The following is a 12,187-nucleotide window of genomic DNA, read 5'->3' as shown; positions in this document are numbered from 1 at the left end:
AGCTGCCTACCTTGACAAGACCTTAAGCATAAAAAGACATCTGAAAAACACCACTGCTTTCACTGCCAATCCTTAAATGAAGTCTGGGAAGGGGTGGAGCCAGGATCCACCCCTTCCAGTCACTCAGGTACATTGCATGCACCTGAGCTTCCATGGGATGGCCCTGCCTTCCTACCAGGTTTTAAAACACTGTTTCAAGCCTTGACTTAGAATTTCCACTACACTCCATTGTTCGTGGAGTGAACCAGTGATTGAGACGGTTAAAGGGAAGCCCTTTCGATTATGGTGACCCAGTACACTGCAATGCTTGTATAATTTGCCTGTCATAGCGTTCAATAAGGCCTGCCCGTCAGATTATATGGCAGGTAGAATCGCCACTCAGTGTTCTTTTCTTCTGCCCAGTGTTGCATTATTGTGCCAGTGAAATGAGTCTCTTGGTTGCTCTCGATGTCTTGAGGTGTCCCGTTGGCGGCCATCAGCTTGGTAAGTGCCTTGATAATATATGCCTGGTTCGCGCTTGGCACTGGATATACCTGCATTAGCCCACTTGTGGTGTTGATGCAGGTTAGAGCATATCTTGCCCCCTCAGACCAATGGACGAGCCCAATGTAATCGACCTGCTATCACTGGAGAGGACTGTGTCCTCTAGCAAGATAGGCTGTTGTTTTGGGCAACAGTCTCAGTCTCATCTTGGAGCAAGCACTGTCTACTATAGGCCACCTGAACAGGGGTAGTCTATGAATAAGGTCTTCCTGCTTCAGCTGCAAGAGGCATCATGCTCGCAGGCTCTCATCCTGATGGGGAATTTCAACCACCCAGATATCTGCTGGGAAAACAACACAGCCAGCTGCAAGCAGTCCAGGAGACTTGTGGAGTCCATTGACGATGACTTTCTGGTTCAGGTACTGGACAGATCCACCAGAGGTGAAGTGTTGCTGGACCTGGTGCTCACCAACGCAGAGGAGATCATAGGAGATATTAAGATTGGAGGCAGCCTGGGCTGCAGTGACCATGCCCTGGTCAAGTTCCTGATCTCAAGGAACATGGACCAGGCAAAGAGTGGAGTCAGGACCCTGAATTTCAGGAGAGTGAACTTCAGGCTGTTTAAGGAAGCATTGGATGAGATCCCCTGGAAAACTGTTTTTAGGGACAAAGGAACAGAATAGAGCTGGCAGCACTTTAAGAATGTGTTTCTGAGAGTACAAGAGCTCTTCATCCTCTAGAATAAGAAATCAAGCAGAGGAGGTAGGAAACCAGCATAGCTGAACAAGGACCTGCTGGTCAGACTGAGGGGAAAGAAGTATAAGCAGTGGAAGCAGGGATGGGTGGCCTAAGAGGAATACAGGGATGCTGTCAGGATGTACAGGGATAGGATCAGGAAAGCCAAGGCACAGATGGAAATAAGCTTAGCAAGGGATGTAAAAAACAAGAAGTGGTGTTTCTTTAGGTACATTGGTCACAAGAGACAGGCAAAGGAGAGTGTACCCTCTCTGATAAATGAAAAGGGAAAACAGGCCTCCTCAGATGTGGAAAAGGCTTAATGAGTTCCTAATGAGTTCTTTGCCTCAGTTTTCACTGCTAGTCAAGCTTCCCATGCCTCTCTTGTTCCTGAACTTCCAAGCAGGGGTCAGGGGAGCAAAATCCCTCCCAGTATAAGAGCAGAGCAAGTCTGAGATCACCTCATGAGGCTGAATGCGTACAAGTCTATGGGGCCAGATGATATGTATCTCAGGGTGCTGAAGGAACTGGCTGGTGTGGTTGCCAAGCCACTATCCATTACACGTGGAAAGTCATGGCTGTCAGGCAAAGTCCCTGGTGACTGGAAAAAGGAAAACATCACTCCCGTATTCAAGAATGAAAAGAAGGAGGACCTGGGGAACTACAGACCGGTCAGCCTCACCTCTGTGCCTGAGGAGATTGTGGAGCAGATCCAAGCTGCTGGCTCATGGACAACCTGTCATCCACCAGTACCCCCAGGTCCTTCTCCGCAGAGCTCCTCTCCAGCAGGTCATGTATCAACCTGTACTGATACTTGTGGTTATTCTTTCCCAGGTGCAAGACTACACTTGCTTTTGTTAAGCCTCATCTGGTTTATTGCTGCCCAGAAATCAGGGTTGGAGCAATCCCAGGTACGAGTACAGATTCAGAGATGAACTCCTAGAGAGCAGCCCAGCCAAGAAGGAACTGGGGGTTCTGATGAATGAAAAGCTGGACATGAGCCAGCAGTTTTCGCTTGCAGCCCAGAAGGCCAACGGTATCCTGGGCTGCATCAAAAGAGGAGGGACAGGGAGGCGATTGTCCCTCTCTACTCTGCCCTTGCGAGGCCCCATCTGGAGTACTGTGTCCAGGCCTGAGGCCACCAGTACAGGAGGGATGCAGAGCTGTTGGAGTGGGTCCAGAGGAGGGCCACGAAGATGATCAGAGGGCTGGAGCACCTCTTCTATGATGAAAGGTTGAGGGAGCTGGGGGCATTTAGCTTGGGGAAGAGAAGACTCTGGAGAGACCTCATTGCAATTTTCCAATGCTTGAAAGGAGCTTACAAGCAGGAGGGGGACTGACTTTTTACACAGGTAGATAGTGATAGGACAAGGGGGAGTGAATTTAAACTGAAAGAGAGGAGGTTTAGGTTAGATATTAGGAAGAAATTCTTCACTTAGAGGATGGTGAGGCACCAGAACAGACTTCCCAGAGAAGTTGTGGACACCCTAGCCCTGGAGGGGTTCAAGGCCAGGGTTCCTGGGCAGTCTGATTGAGTGGTTGGCAACCCTGCCCATGGCAGGGGGGGGTAGGAACTAGATTATCTTTGAAGTCCCTTCCAACTCAAGCCTATTACAGATAGAGCGGTATATGATACATAGATTCTATGACAGATATTCTATGAAATCTTTCTAGGTTATTTAACTCAGTATATATATTTTAGTTTTGGCTTTTGACTAAATGATGCCTGGAGTAGTTTTCAAATTGTGATCTTGTTAACAAGAATTCAAAAAGGAGAAAAATGACTAAGAGCTAAATGGACAAAGTGTATTTTAAAATGGATCCTCTGTAAATCCAACTTATCTTAAAATACTTCTACTAAGGGACATGGTTTAATGGGGGAATATTGGTGGTAGGTGGACGGTTGGACTAGATGATCTTGGAGGTCTTTTCCTACCTTGGTGATTCTATGATTCTAATGGCATGAGGGACAACCAGCTCCTCTTCCGGTCTAGTTAAGTTGAAAAGAGGTAGTAATTAGTATCTCAGAAAAGAGGATAACAGAAAAATTATAGAATGATTTGGGTTGGATAGGACCTCAAAGATCATCTAGTTCCAACCCCCTGCAATGGACAGGGTTGCCGATTGCTAGATCAGGCTGCCCAGGGCCCCATCCAAGCTGGCCTTGAACATCTCCAGGGATGGGCCATCCACAGCTTCTCTGGGCAACCTGTTCCAGTGCCTCTCTGCCCTCTGAGTGAAAAATTTCCCCCTGACATCTAACCTAGATCTCCCCTGTTTTAGTTTAAAACCGTTCCTCCTTGTCCTATCATTATCAGATGGTGTACGCTATCACTGTGTAAAAAGTCGGTCTCCATCCATTTAAATACTGAAAGAGTATAGAATTCTTATGAAAGTGATTTTTTCCTAAAGATACAGTTAGAATTTTAAAACTTAACAGTCATGGAACTATGGCTACTACTTCTATTCATAAAGTAACAAAATTTCAAACTTGTCTATAAAATATGAGAAAAGCATTTCTTTTTCCAGAACAATGAAGGCTTACCCTGTATATAATAAATACAGGATAATAAATATAGGCACAATAGAAGTATGACTTCCAAATTTAAAAGTTTATTAAAACAATATAAAAGTTGTATAGACTTTCAGTTTATAAAACATTTATCTTAGTTTAAAACAAGCAATTTTATTAAGTTTCAGAATGAATTGGCAGTAGTCCTTTAAGACAGAATGACCATCTAAATTGTGTTTTGAACTAGTTGAACTTAGCCTATTTTAAACTTAATTTAAGCTAGACCACAGCAATGTTGTTGAATATGATAAGGCCATTTCATGTGGGAAGGATACATGACAAAGGAAAAAAAGAACAAGAAATACAAGTAGGTAAAAGAAGGAAAGAACAATCAAAATATACTAAGTTACATTAAATAAGAGGGATGGGAGAGGAAAATGAATAGTGATGCTAAAGGCAACAACAGAAAAGATTTGCAATAATCTATTACAAACAATATAGAATAAACTAAAATAATGTTCATGAAAAATGCATTTCCTATTGCATTAAAATGTTTAAAACAAAAAATGGCACAGAGTTAAAAAATGAATACTTTCTCTCATTTGGAGAGAGGACACTGTGGAAATCGCATGAATATTGTCTGTATCAGTCAATTGTTGACAAGTAGACTGGCTTATAAGAAGATAGATTTATGAATTATGAACCTTTTCAGACACCAGAGTTCACCTAAGTATTTAGCATAATACATAATAAGTAGTAAGTTAACAGGAACTTGGGCAAAAAGCATAAAACTAAAAATACACATGAAAAAATATGAAGTGAAGAATCTGCCTGGCTGAACGTTTGAAACTTGATTTGTAAGAGAAATGTAGTTTACAACACTATTTTTTCTATGAAATCTATAGTATCCTTGTAAGAATCTTAACCTGGGTACAATAGCAAAGAGACTGGACTGATTTCACATTTAAACATATTTTTTTTTTTCCTGGAAAATATGCCCAAAGTTATTGCAGAACATATAAAAATATGACTTCTCAAAAAATGAAATAAAAACATTGTAGAAAAGTTATAAACCTGAGTTCAAAATGAATACACTGCTCATGAATGCCACACCTACTAGAGTCACCCAGTTGGACAAGTCAGTAAAACCTTTATGCTATAGACTAAGAAGTCTAGTTCAGAAACATTTTAGAAAGCATACATGCACTGTATATGGCTCTGAGGGAGCTAGAACCTCTAAATATTACTAATTTCCTGTTCACAGAATTGTTCAAATTCAAAGTCTATCCTTTTGAGACTAGAACTGAATTGCATCTCTATCAAGAACAAGCAGGTTTCATAGAAAATCTTTAGACTTAACTGACAACAAAAATGTCATAATTTTGTGTCCAACTTGATAGCTATTATTGTTAGCAATGGAAATCTTGCCTGTTCTGAAAGTCAAAAAAAAAAAAAAAAAAAAAGGAAATGTTTACATTTTGTAGATTAAAAGAAAATATCTAACAAGGAGTCTCATATTTTACAAAATAATTAATTTTCATCTTGAACTATTCAGTCTTTAAGAGTCAAAACAATCAGGTTAGTATAGATTTAGCACAGAAAATTCATTATACAGATACCACTTTTTACGTATGCAAATAAACTATTATATATTCACAGATTTCTACATAATTTCTTATATAATCAACATTGAAAAAAACATTTTAACCACACATTCACAATGATATTCCTGTAACTGCATTCATAAATAATACTGTATACAGCTGAAATCCTCTCCCCTATCACTTGTTTTCTTTGTTTTGAGATGACAGCTCTGTAAAACATATATGCAAGAAATTTAAATGCTTCAAATGCCAAAAAATTTAAAAAGGAACCTTTATCAGTCAGTAACATTAATTTCAAAATGTGAGATGATCTACTCCAGTTTGAAACCAAAGTAGTCAAAATTTTAGCACAAAAAAGAAAAGCAATCATATAACAGAAGTGGTAACTACAGAAGAAACAAATGATCTAATATTAAACCTCACAAGCTGTATGGAATAACATCCTGTCCATATTACTAATTTTAAAATGTCAACCAATTGCTTACCACAGGCATGTCCAACCTGTGAGTTGCAACCCAGCCCATCTTGCAGCTGCCCCCTGCCCCACACTATTATGGCAGCAGCTCTTCCCTGCCAAGCAGCCTGGCCCAGCCATGGGCATGCACCCATCACTCAGCAACAGCCAAACAGCAGTGTGTGATTGGCATTGTCTGGGCTGAAACCAAGGCATGGGATGGCGCAGAGCAGTGCTAACTCAAGTTATGGCAAATAATTTTATGCACTGTGATACATTGGCTAAAAACAGTCCTGTGAACAGTGCAAAATATGCAGCCATGCTTTCCAAGCGAATTGGAAAGTGCAAGACCTGAATATAATGTAGATGGTATAGAATAAGGGGTGCATACTGTACTAGTTTAAGCTGCAATAGAGTTCATTTTCTTCATAGTATCTGGTATAATGCTAGGTTTTAGATTTAGGATGAAAATAATGTTGATAACATGTTTTGGTTGTTGCTGAACAGTGCTGCACAGAGCCAAGGACATTTTATCTTCTAAAACTGCCTTGCCAGTGAGGAGGCTGGGGGGGGCACAAGGAGCCGGGAAGGGACTGAACCAGGACAGCTGACCCAAAGTAGCAAAGGGATATTCCATACCATATAGAGTCACACTAAACAATAAAAACTGCGAGGAGTGGCCAGGGCCTGCCATTGCTCAGCAACTAGCTGAGCATTGGTCAGCTGGTGGTGAGCAACTTCAATGTGCATCACATACTCTATTTACCCTTTTCTGTTAATTTTTTTCCCCACTTTTTTTTTTCTTTCTCCCTTTTGTTATTCTTTCTTATTAAACTGTCCTTATCTCAACCCATGAGTTCTTCCAATTCTGTTTTCAATTTTCTCCCCCATTCTACTAGGGGTGCATGGCATTTAGCTGCCTGCTGAGTTAAACCAGAGAAAGCCTAAATTGTGGAGACTCCTCACACGTGTTTTGTTTATAGCAAAAGAAAGACAGACGGTATTTTATAACTCTATTCTTATTGTGTTATTTCAAAACATCTCTTGGAAAAAACACATTTCAGTCCTAATTAAAAATATAAAAGAATCTTAGTGCTTGTCTAAGTACCACTCCAGGTACACTAATTTAGTTACAATAGTAACAGTCATTTATCCAGACACATTTAAACCAGTTTAATTCATACATATATCAGTTATGTTAAACTAGAGAAATTACAAATTAAACTAATGTAGATGAAAGTACAGCTTAAAACCATTTAAGTTTTCCCACATAAGGTACTTGCATCAGAGTAAATAAATCATTTCACTTACACTGGAGCAGTATTTCCAATAACAAGTCCTGAATTGAGTTTCACTTTGATTCCCCAAAATCACCATATAAGCAAGCATATAAACGATCAAACTTTTGTCTTTAATTTTTAACCACAGGAACAGCAAATCTAAAAGAACAGAACAGGTACAAGATATAATGCATTTTAAAAAAACGATCTTACCTTTATTAGACTTGGATGACTTGTTCTTGTTAGGCTTAAAACACGAGCCCCTTGATTTATCTTCTCTATCCTTAATAAATTTCTGCACATCATCCAAAGAAAGCTTCTGAAGGACAACTACAGGCTTAGCTCCTTTATTTAGGTCTTCAACTAGCCCAATCTTCTCTACTTTGTCCTTCTGTTCACCTTTACATTCAGTTTTCCTTGACTCCTGAGTGACATTGCCATCTTTATCACGCTTGATTTTTGGAATGACAAAATGTTTCAGTGTGCCAGATCTTGCCCCCAACAAGTAACTGGGAAACTCTGCTTTATTGCCAGTATGTATTTTATTACTATCTACTTTACTCTTATTACCATCTATCCTTCGTTCATCCTTGCTGTTGGGTGATTTAAAACCAGGTTTATCAGGTCTTGATTTACTACAGTCTCCTTTACTTTCCTGTTTAATACGAAGGCTATCAGGTCTTGATTTCTGATCCCCAGATGAAAATCTTTCCCTTGATTCACCAGACTCATGTCTATGCTTCCTTTCAAATTTCTCAGTTTTTGAAACATCAGATTTTATACCATGCTTAGAATCATGTTCATTTTTGTTTGAGGATCTCAAATACTCAGGTCGTCTTATCTTGATCGGATCTCCTCTGTATCTCTCTGACTCCCCTCTGTCCTCAGATCTTTGTTTAAGGTTAACATGGTCACACCTCAGTGTATCAGAAACTGAACGCCCATCAGGCCTTTGTTTCACTGAATCTGATCTACTTTCACATTTTATCTTTGAAGGATCAGATTTCACATCTGTTTTATGCCTAGATATTTCAATTTTCTTATCTGATAACGGTTTACTGGAGTCCCTCCTACTGTCATGTCTATGTTTTGGTATTTCAGGCCTGCCTTCAGTCTTCTGTTTTGGCATTTCAGGCCTCTGTCTTATTTCCTGTTTGCCATTATTTTGCTTTCCCTCATTTGGTTTTATCTCCATTTCCCTGCTCTCATTTTGTTTTGACTCTGTCTGTCTGTTCTCATTTTGTTTCGGCTCTATTTGACTGCTTTCATGCTTGCTTTCATATTTAGCCTCTATCTGTTTGTTCTCATTCAGTTTACTTTCCAACCTTCTGCTCTCATTTTGCTGAAATTCCATCTGTTTGTTTTCATTTTGTTGGATAGATGTCTTTTGACCCCCAAAGTCTGCCTTTTTCCTAAAAATCTCAGGATGGTTTTCAGGTTTAAGTTTAATTCCAACAGTGTCTTCTTGGGGAAAACTCACAAACCCATCATTGTACTGCTTTATTTCTTCTTTTTTTTTGAAGGCATCCAAATCCTGAGTTGATGTTGCCTGAGAGTCCGCTCTTCCTGCTTGCTGAAGATCAATACTAACCATCAATGGTGGCCTTGCCCCATTTCCTGCAGAACATGTCTCCTGAGAAGTTGGTCTATTTCCTCCAGTAGTACCACCAGCCTCCTGTGGTTTGTTTTCTTGTTTTCGCTTCTTCAGAGGCTTATCTACAATTTAAAAGATAGAAGTCATAAATTATATATATATATATATATAGATTGTCTCCAAGCAAAAATATCTATTCCCCTCTATCCCTACAAATTAATTCCCCTCAGCGTTTATGTGCACACATAATAAAGCTCAATGAATTTAAAAGCAAGAATAGAACTCGTCTAGTTAATACTTTAAGGTATTCATAGACTATTGTTCATTGTCAGTCTACCACAGGTGCACATTAATTTACCACATTAAAAAAAATCCACAAAACATGAAATCCAAGTCCCTCTAAAATTCCTAAGAGAACCATCTAAAATAAAGCAGTTGCAATATATAAGGACAAAAACTAAAAAACAAAACAATTTAAGGTTGAAGCAAAAGTCTGCAAAGACACTGAAGGTGCAACTTCATAACTGCTTTTTGATTAATACTACTGTAAAAAATTATCTGCAGATTCAGCTTGCTTCCTTATACATGAAAGAAGCAATGATCTGCAGTGATCAAGACAGAATCTCCCTACATGGTTCAGTGCATCAGTTGGACTTAATGCATATTATTGTTAAGAAACAGGAACAATGTACAAAAATCATTAAAATAACTCCAACACTCCATTCCTCTCTGTGAAGCAAAGCAGTATACCAAGAGTTGGAGTGTATATCATAACACATATATATTAGGTGAGAGGGCCTACACTTAAAAGATTTACTAATTTTCCTTTGCAACCATAGTGCTTTCAATGGATAAAATAAAAAGTTCAGTGATATTTTACATAGTGTCAAGAGCTTGACTCTGCAATTATCTTTTCAGTTTGTATTAAAAAAATCAAGAGTAGAATACAGAAAAATAAAAAGTGAGCCAACCATACATCTTGCAATTTAGTAGCTTTCATAGAAATGAGAAACACATTGAAATATTAAAAAGAATATGTTCTATTTAAACAACAAGCTATTTATATTACCAACACGGTACTCTAAACTAAAATTAATTACTGCCATTAGTACTAAAAGTCCTACCTGCACTAAGGCTTATATATTTGTCAACTATCATTATGTAACGTGTTAATAAATAAATAAATTACTTTCTCCGTAATCAGGAAATATGATGTTAAGTCTAAGGAATGTCTAAACATAAGTTAGAAATTATGTAGATCTATTGTCAAAATGCAAACAAACAATATAAAAAAATTAATTTATTCGGTGTAAAGGAGGGAGTGCAAGGAGGAAGCAATCAAGGAAGAGAGAAATAAACTCTAATCTTCATCCTTTTTACTCCACAGACAGTAGAATATCATTTTATTATCAGGATTTAGGACTTAGTCAAAATATCAGACTAATGTTTTTCTTTCAAATCTCACAGAGCTTGTCACAACTCTGAACAGGTAGGCTGACAAGCTCTTGAGACCAATAAAGTGGGATCAGGATCTCTTTGCTTCACTCTTTGTAACAAAAGGAATAGTTAGCCACAAAAGGGCTTTCTAAGTTAGAGATCGGGCATCCAAGTTTGTTTTCAGATTCCTTTCTTTTTAGAAACATTATTCCCTTCCCCTACCTGTACCCCAAGAATATAGATACATCCAAAGTGATTCCTTGAAGAAATTTATGACAGTTCAGAGTACTGTCCGATCCTGGTTGTTCTTCTATGTATGCATGGTTTTGGTTTGGCAAATCCACATAGACATTCTCTTTACATGGCAACATGCTCATCAAAATGAATTAACTTGGGGAATTGGATTAAGGAAATGTCTCAGTTCCTCCATTTAACATGAAATCTTTCAAAAGCAGCAGCCAGAACATCCTTAATGTTCAAGTCTCCAACAATACTGCTTTCTTGCAAATCCAATGATTGCCTCAAGTACCAGATTATATAATAGGACAATAGCCCAAAAACTTTTAGAACTGCATGTTCTAGCAAATTGAAATGGGTCTTTTGAAAATGCCTGTTAAAAGGTAACAAGTCTAAAGAAGAGCTTTGTTTTAGCAGAATGATAACATTTCTCTATTAATACTCTTTTATAGACACCAAAATCCGGATATCTGAATGATCTTGAATGATCTGAAAAAACAATTAAATTATCACTTCCCCATTTACATCTTGTAATGGATTCAGTTGGAGACTTCAGATCCAAGATGGATAAATGTGTATATATTCTTCTTCAGAACTACAAAGATTGATTCTCAACACTTAAGTTCTGGATGAACCACTGTACAGTAAAGACTTTTTTTTATGGCATAAAAATTTAGACTCTTGTATAGACTCTTTAAAACTGACATTCTTCAGAGATTGTGAGGATGTCTCCACTCACATGAAACGCCACGTATTTGTATTATTTAAATCAACAACAACTAAATTTATATCAAACATACCAGCCCTAAACAGTTATTACTACTTGTCAAATCTTCCATTTTTGAACAACACGACAGACAAGTCAGCCAGAGGCCAATTATATGTTTATCTTATTTAAGCTACCAATCAAGACTGGGAATTTTCAACAAATAACAGCTAACCATACTCTTAAATAACAAATCGGTGTTTACTGACAATGGTTTCATTTTTTCCTGGGAATTTTTCACAGTTCTCTTCAAAGTTGTCCAAACACCCTGTTCTATCAACCAAAAGTGTTTTGCCTAAACCAGTCAATATAATCTGGATATAAGAAAGGTTTAAATATGAAATTACTTTAATGGTACTGATGGATGACATATCAATAGAGTGAGGGCAAATATCCATTTTCATCTTTCTACTCCTTCATGAACTTTTAGCATTACTGAGCCTGAGAGTTTGATCTCACCTCACCTCCTCCCTAAATCCGTATTCCAAGAAACAAAGAAATGAACAATCAGAGAACCCTTCCAATCAGTAGAAGAGATTCCCACAGCACTTGCTCCTCCCCTTGAAGGAGAGACTGAACAAACAGCTCAGCAATTTTAGTCTCACTGCTTGCTCCCTTACCGAGAAGAAACTAAGAAAGTAGTTATGAACCTGGTACAGGAAGCCTTTCTAAACTGAAAATTCCAAAGACTTCAGAATAACAAGAGACCGGACGGCTTCCAGTTGCTGCAGTTCAGAGGAAGGGATTTGAATCTGAACAGTAACAGATGCAAATTTTCAGCAAGCTGCCAACAGAATTCAATCAATCTTCTAGTCACTGTGCAACAAAAAAAGTCCATCAGGCAAACTCATTCAGGATAAAACACAAAAAGACTAAAGCAGGCTCTGACATGTCTCATGCCTTAGGGTGTAGCACACTTCAGAATCTTCATTTTTGTAAAGTTTTGCATGTTTTCTTGAATAGGACAATAATGCAATCAGCTAGAGAATTAAATATGATCTTAGGATTTTTCTACTTAAGGATGTCTTGTAAGTCATTATTCCTTGTCAACTACAGTAATACAGAAATAATACGCTAGAAAATAA

At 38.3% G+C, this 12,187-nt stretch overlaps 1 protein-coding gene across 6 annotated transcripts in view; it reads right to left on the bottom strand.

The window, feature by feature from the left end:
• LOC427025 (Nipped-B homolog-like) overlaps positions 1 to 12,187 on the bottom strand; it is a 159,034-nt gene that overhangs the window by 56,133 nt on the left and 90,714 nt on the right. For all 6 annotated transcript variants that reach the window (XM_046905108.1, XM_040655189.2, XM_025144549.3 and 3 more), the window contains one exon: positions 7,282 to 8,784. In XM_046905108.1, coding sequence (XP_046761064.1) covers positions 7,282 to 8,784 — 1,503 coding nt within the window. The remainder of the gene's footprint in view (positions 1 to 7,281; positions 8,785 to 12,187) is intronic.

This window comes from Gallus gallus, chromosome W, assembly GCF_016699485.2.
Source record: "Gallus gallus isolate bGalGal1 chromosome W, bGalGal1.mat.broiler.GRCg7b, whole genome shotgun sequence".
In the NCBI taxonomy this organism is placed as follows: Eukaryota; Metazoa; Chordata; class Aves; order Galliformes; family Phasianidae; genus Gallus; species Gallus gallus.
Note: the sequence above shows the minus strand (reverse complement) of the source record. Positions and strands in the feature narration are given on the sequence as shown.